The 7,729-nt window shown below is 40.3% G+C and overlaps 1 protein-coding gene across 1 annotated transcript in view; it reads right to left on the minus strand.

The window, feature by feature from the left end:
- The window catches only part of ACSBG1 (acyl-CoA synthetase bubblegum family member 1), a 101,644-nt gene extending 94,549 nt beyond the window's left edge, over positions 1-7,095 (minus strand). Inside the window, exon 1 of the mRNA XM_019504398.1 lies at positions 6,911-7,095. Within this exon, the coding sequence (XP_019359943.1) occupies positions 6,911-6,990 (80 nt within the window). The 5' untranslated portion in view covers positions 6,991-7,095. The remainder of the gene's footprint in view (positions 1-6,910) is intronic.
- Positions 7,096-7,729: the final 634 nt, after the last annotated feature.

The following is a 7,729-nucleotide window of genomic DNA, read 5'->3' on the forward strand; positions in this document are numbered from 1 at the left end:
AGGCTGCATTAGCAGGGTCCGCCCCCCCCACGAGCCACACCAATATGGGTCATGCTGCATGGATGCATCCCGACTTGCTGCAGTATGTGCTCATGTGGATGCTCCCTCCACTGCTGCAATGACCCTGTGTGGACCCTTTCCTAACCCCCTAACACTGTACTGCACATGCCCATGGGTACCACCCCCACAATGGTACCACGCACCATGCAGCTGTACCATGTACCACACAGTGCTGTTCTGCATCACCCCCTGGGGTGGGTGCAGAACACAAACCTGAAGAAGAGAGGGGGAGCGCAGAGACTCTGCCTGCTGTTCCAGCCAGAGCAATGTGGGGAGTTGTGGCTGGGTGAGAGCACAGGAGCTGCAACTTAAGCCCTTCATGGGCTTCATGTGGCTTGTGGGCTGACACTTGAACAGCCTTGAATTGTAGCAAGAAAAACACATTGTACATGAAATTCAAGGTCTTGCATTTTAACTCTACCTAGAATTCTCAACAAATATTGTCCTCAGTGAATTTTTAGTATGGAAAGACCTGTGTTTCGGGAGGTTTTTTGTCGTTATTCCTGTCTGTGTCTTTGTGGTACAAGATATGGCCTAGATTTATAGTATTTTTTCTAAATGATCCCATTAAATTAGAAATGGAATGCAACAAGTACTAGATAATCCAACTCAAGGATCCGTACTATACTACTTCAGCATGCAAATATCTGTTATCTCTGCGTGAGCTATATGCCTGTAGGAATCATACTGGTGCTAAGGTGAGTAGTTCAATGTATTTAAAAAGGATATTCCCAAAGAGTTTGAGTGTTCTTCTAATCTGAGAAGTAAAAAATAAAAAAAGGCTTTTTTTTTTCAATTACTCATGTATATTTAGTCATATCAGCTGATGTTTGTGTGCATTTCTAAACTCCTCTAAAATAGTTTTGAACAGGTTGTGGTATTGTGCAGAGGTCCATGTTACACAAAGATGATCAATTTAAACTTAGACACAGACAATGAAACAGACTTCTGTTAGACTCCTTATCTCTGACTGCTGATGAAACATATGGTACTAGGAGCAAAGCCCAAAAAATGAAATAACCCCTGTCAAAGAATGAAGCTCTTAAAAGCCCCACCAGAATTGAAACTCTCCATAAATGTGGACTACTGAGCTACTACTGAGGATTAGATGGTGCCTACATTAATTAAGCCTATTAGCTGTAGATGGCCAGGAAGCTATGAATATGTATAGACATTCATTCTCCCAGGAAAAAGAAAAACTCTTTTGGGAATGATTTAACTCTGGTTGTTCCCAGGTTATTATCCTCCTTATTATTATCTTGGAGAAAAATCCTGAACATCTGTATACTGATGATTTCTCCTAAGAGGCCAGTGACTCTCCCAGGAAAAACTGAATGCCTGTACATGGCCTGTATTCTCATCCCTTATTTGCAATACAAAAGGGAGTTCTCAGTACTAGGCTGAATTTTCTTAAAAAGCACCAGGATTGTGATTCCAAAGGTGTTATAAACATGTAAAACAGAATACATGAAGGTCATGTAGGAGTTGAAAAGTCTGTGAGAAGTGTCAGAGAAGCTATTAAACCTTGTCAGATACAGACAACATTTTAAGAAAAGAGGGAGAATAGTGCAGGATAAATTAACCCTCTGGCAAAAGCTTTGAAATTTACATCTGACAATTTTCCTCTTCTGTCCTGCAAAACTAAGCCCCCACTAATTAACAATCGCTCTACATGGGCAGATGAGGGAATCCTTGTGTTATAACGGATGAATAGTTTTTTCACAGTAGGTGACATCTCAGGTAAGTTTCTCATAGATGAGAAGTAATGCTCAGTTTCTTGGGCCCTGGGCTGGTGGTTCTGATCTTCATTAAAATTAAAAAAGTCATCATCTGCTTCACCCTCACTACTTCCTCCCACTCTTACTGGGATCAATGTCTCTGCTTGCTTGTGCTTGTTCCCTGTCCTGCAGCCAACTGGCTGCTCTACTGACTTCTGCAAATGCACAGAAAATGCCAGCATGAACTATGGAACTCTGGGACTCGTGGTTCTTAAGAGACCATATCTCACAGGAAGGCGCACTACTCTCTGTCTCTCAAACAAGAAGTCCTGGAGTTTCAATAAAGAAATACCGTTCCATGCAAGCCCTACTGAGTGGCTGTGCCAGGAAAAACTCTGGAAAAGCCAGATTTCAATTTTTTTAACTTTTAACTTTAAAAAAGTTAAAGTTAACCTTTTTCTTTAACTAGTTAAAGTTAAAAGTTGACAGCTGAAAAACTTAACTAGTTAAAGTTAAAAGTTAGCCATTTCTTCAACTTTTTAACTGATTAACTAAATTCCCAAGACTGAGATCAGTGGTGCTCAAACTTTTGGCCCTACACACTAAGATCAGGGCCCCATGCCACCCTGCACACCCAATTTAGCATGCAGAACCATGACACGTGGGGTTCATGAACCTGTGGGCTGGATAACATAGTGCTGGGAGCTGCAGCGGGCCTGCAGGGTGGGGGTTCAGCACCTCTGTCCTAGACTATTATCCTTATTTCTCTGAGACAGCCTGCTTAGAAGATACCACAGTTTAAAAAGTGATTGTGCAAATTGAATCCATTTTTGCCACACATGAATACTTGATATAGTAATACCTGACAATGGACCACAGTTCAATGAATATGAATTTAAGCAGTTATAGTGAAATACTGATTTAATGCATGTCAACAATAGTTCCCCAACACCCCCAATCCAATAGGTTGGTGGATAAAAGTGCTAAACTATTAAAGACTGTGGAGCTGGACTCTGGTCTCTTTGTCAGTGACAAATTGCATGATGACACCAGTGAAGAATAAGTTATTACTGCTGACAACTTGTTCAGCTGAAAACAAGAATGCTTGTACTTTTAAAAATGTATTTCAGTCACTGGGGTCTACAGCTCCAGTGGTGATCTAGGGTTGTATACAGAAACAGATAAAGCAAACCAAAAATAACTTAATATTATTGGAGCTCTCAGCACTTGTCAATTAATTAAAGTGAAGCTGCATATATTTACAATTAAAACAGTCAGAAACAGCAGTAGGTGGTATCACAAAAGATAGTTTAGTCATATAAATTTGACCAGAGAGACGCATAATAGCACAAAGTAATACACAAGATCTCTTCTATATTCCAAGAGTGGGAGATACAGGTTGCTGAGGTGGCCATTTTGCCTTAAGAGGTTTGATACAGTCTGTTGACATAGCTGAAACATAAAACAACCAAAGTTAAGAGACTTACTGCCACCTGACATAATAAGTTTGTGTGACAGTGCAAAACACCTTAGAGACTACTTGAATATTGTTAATTGGTAGGTTTTTTGCATGTATGTTAAATTATGTATGATGCTAATATTGATTAGTTATGATTAATATGTTTGGCTGGGGAATAGAGATATAAGGAACTCCATCTTGGTCTCTGGCGTGAACCAGCCAGAACAAGCTGTTGTGCATTCATGTCACATAATGCCAATCAATTAGAGCTCAGACACTAAAGAGGAAGATGGAGGTCAGACTGTTTGGACATGATTAATTGGCAACATAACCACAGGCCTGACTTCACTATAGAAATTATTGAAGTTATACCTTCAGTCTTTTAAGTAAGGTTCAGTCCACACACAAAAAGCCTTAATTCATGTGTAGTGGTACTTTTAATTCATAATGATTGACCCATCAATTGTTGTAGGATAAAGCCTGCCAACTTAGCACAAAGTCATCAGCTGGTAATACAACTGCTTTGTGTAACTCCATTACTTTATGGAATAGCTACTTTAATCAAATAGAAATAATTTCAGTTAACCCTACCTGCTTATGCCTAGCTCAGTTTAATTGGTTCCATCTTTGCAAACACAGTGAAACCACTCAATTTGCACATGGGATGCTGAGGATGTAATAAGATAAAGGAATTGCACTGGTGTTACCAACGGCCTGACTGAGACTCAGGAACCTTTGTTACTGGTGATGGTCCAATTCAAGGAGAACAAATAACAGATCTTCATAAGTTTTTATTTTTTTAAATTTATAACTTGAGTATATTCGGTAGAATCAGTTCAAACAAACTGAACACCCCAATTCCATTTTATAGAGTTACTAGGCAATTGCCCATCAAGAATCCTTGGGGGGTAAAGCGGGCAAGTACAGATCCCCAGGCCCCACCCCATCCGGGCCCACTTCCCCTTCCCTCCTGCTGCCTGGGGTCTGGGCTCTGAAAGCTTGCTAAGAACTTTTTTGCAAACTACTCTGTTGGTCTAATATACGAGTTGTCAACTGGGGGTACTTAAGAAGGCCCTAGGGGGTATGCACGGGCAGGCAGGGACAGAGCACCGCCATGCAGCATCCTGCATGGTCACACAGGCGCTGCCTGCCTATCTGGATACAGGGGAAACTCTCATGCTGCTCCACATCTGGCCGCATGCACCCCCACGCTCCATGTCCAGCTGCTGGGGATACACTGCTCCATGTCCAACCACCAGAGGTACGCTAATCCAAAAAGGCTGAAAACCTCTGGCCTAATAAAAGATATCACAGTCATCTACCCAAAGCACCTTGCCTGCCTATGTCGTCCCCACTGGTTCCAAAAGAGGATCCACCTAACAGCGAGTTAAAGGGGAAGGTATGTGAAAAGATCAAGAATACGTACTTGGATGACCCTGGCCAGGTGAGTCCGCCCAGCCACAGCGGCACGGCGACGCTCCGAAGGTATCTCCCAATCCACCCTGGTGTAGCTTTATCATCTTGCCAGGTGAAGTGGATTGGGTTAATTAAGCTGCCGGGGGTTATTTCCGGCTCCAGGAGCTGGGATAAGGAAAGACAGTAGAGGAAAGAGAAGGGGTAGGTAGAGAGGGTAAATGCCTGTCTGCCACCCAGAACTCAGTGCCTGGGAATGGGCCAATAGACCCAAAAGGTCTTCAGAGCTCGGAGGAAAAAAAACCAAACAGTTCTGCATTAATTGGTTGCTGAGGGCAGTCAATTGAGCCGGCAGGACATCAATTACTGGAAGAGAAAACGCACCCCCCTCCAAAACCTGCTTGATTGCAGCTCTGGCGATTAAGTACGCATTGACTGAAGACAAATGGAAGAGATGCAGCATCAGAATTTCCTGCAGTGAGGGGAGGACCACTGAATGGACAAGAAGTTTCTTTTTTTTTTCCCTTTGCAAAGAGGTTTTTTTGTTTGTTTTATGTGTACCAGGTCTGGCACTGGGGCAACTGACAGTCAGCTCTGGGTCAGGGAGTCATCACCCCTCCCCAAATAACCAAGTCATCAAAGTTGTGGCAGGCAACGTAACAGTGAGGAAGATCGACCCAACTGTACTGACTGGCACTGGGAAAGAAGAAGGCCAGTGAATGTCAATGGGATGTAAAGGCCCACGCCCACACATGGTGATATCCCGACACCCCCTCATCTTTTTCTGAGATTTATCCAGGTGTTTCCCCTGCCTGCCTCCCCCCAGGCACTCCAGTCTGTGGTTTGAACATGGTGAAACTCTACCCCATATTTAATGTCATTCTGATTTTCCTTCATTACCTGAAAGGGATAACAGAGTTTTATTTTCCCAAAATTCAAAGTTTTGAGTCTACAGACCTATAAGTTGCTATTAAATAGAATGGTTGGAGATGTTTCCTCTGGCTGCTGGCATCTCTAAACTAATAATGGTGGATGCCAGGGAGTATACTGAGTAGGAGATAGATCACTCAAAATATATCCAGCTCAGCACTCTCCCTCCATAGCATCCACTTCAGCTGTTGTCAGAAACAGGATACTGAGCTAGATGGACCATTGTTCTGTCCCAGTATGGCACTTCTTACGTTGTTATCTTAGACAAGATTATAGGCACAAAATGCCCTTCCTCACATCTTGCCTAAGATCTCTCCCAACTATACAGTTGGCCCAATAAAATATGTTATCAAAGAAACTTTGCTTCTCACGTATTTCCTGTTACATTACAGCTTCAGCAGTACTCCTAACACCACTTCAAATGTTTTAGCAGCCCAATTATCAGAATGAAACATAAGCAAGAATATAAGATAGTGAGAAGAATTAAGAAAGAAATCATATTTAAACACAAAATCTTTAGGCGCAGAAAATGATTTGTTCATGTGAGTTTAGAATGAAGTGCCCATTGGAAACAAAGATTCCTTATGTGCTGAAGAATATAGTTACAGGAATTCTAAACTCAAATCACACTGGCTCTTAGCACTATGATTACAGCTACAAGTTTTATAGTACCATTTGCCTTGTTTCCCAAATATATATACTGAAAAAAGATCACAATATAACGAGGAGTCACTGTCGCCCAGAAGCTAGATTCATTTTCAATTCTTTTTTCAACTTTATGTCCGTTTTTTCAAGATTTTTTGTTGTTGTTTCAAAACTACAAATCTTCATTCCATGTTCAGGTCACCATGGTTATTCAAATTTCTAATGCATCCATTTCTACAGTTATTAGTCCCCATGCTATCTAGTGAATGCTACTATTAGATACATGGATCTAAAAAAATAAAAATAATAAAGGCAAACGTGCATAATGGCCATTTCTTATAAGAAAAGAACAGCAACAAGATGACACAGTTTGTGTTACTTCTTGAACAGACTGTGTTGCATGAGAAGAATCAGGATGTGAAGAACAGAACGTCTGCATTGAATAATGCTATCCAGTTTAACATTCAACAAATCTATGGGTTGGCAAAATAAATTATGGAAATATATATTCACTGTCAAATTTTTTTAAATCTTTTTATGTTGAACAAAGGACTGTATATTTTGTACCAAATAGTAGAGTCAACATTAGATAAATACGGGTTTGAAAGGAGTTCATCAGGACTTTAATCTTGAAAAAGACTAAACTGGAGATAGTTTGTTAGTATAAATTCTCAAGTTACTGTACCTGTTTTCATAGCTTTCTGTAATATTCATTGCATTCTTATCTTGTGGTTTTTTCTTGAGGGTCTCTTCACAGTCAGGCATGCTGACAAACTCTAAATCTGGTCACAAATACCTTAAAGATCTGTGTGGGCCAGGCATAAATAAGCTGATTGGATCACTGAAGAAACCAACAATAATTGGGTGTTTGTTCAAATAAAGACACATTGAAAGAGGAGGAGACTACAGATCCAAAAAACCTACTGGTTTCTCTGATTTTAGCATGCTTGAAATGTCTCAGTGACTTTGAGCTGCTTATTGCTAAAACTTTTCTTTAATTATCCCTGAGAAGAATTTTAATGAGACCACTGTGCTTTTAGATGCAAATCTTTTCTTTTGTAGGATACATAACCAATCAGTTTAAAGTTTAAACAAATCAAAGCAACTCTGATTTTCTTATTAACGCTAGTTCAAAAGACAGCATTCAAAGTAAGCTATTTTCTTGAAGAAAATGTAGAGCAATTATATTATAATCAAGCCAATGACACATATGCAACCCAATACTGCAGCTGGCTTAGTGTTTTCTACAAAAGTTGAATGCTGATTTACTCACTGACTTCAGCTCACAGAAACAGACTTATACATATTGAAGATGATTCTACTAATTGGTAAACTAACTGTCTGTCAAAACTTATGAAAGCTGTAGTGGCCATTTCATCAACAAACATATACTGACCTTTTCCTAAGTTCGTATTATCCTATTTGCTAAAAATAATTATATTTTATTTAATGTCTGAAATATATCCTGAGTACATTGACAGTGTAGCACAGGATTCAGTAAGAT

This window comes from Gavialis gangeticus, unplaced genomic scaffold, assembly GCF_001723915.1.
Source record: "Gavialis gangeticus isolate Ggan-Ray unplaced genomic scaffold, GavGan_comp1, whole genome shotgun sequence".
In the NCBI taxonomy this organism is placed as follows: Eukaryota; Metazoa; Chordata; order Crocodylia; family Gavialidae; genus Gavialis; species Gavialis gangeticus.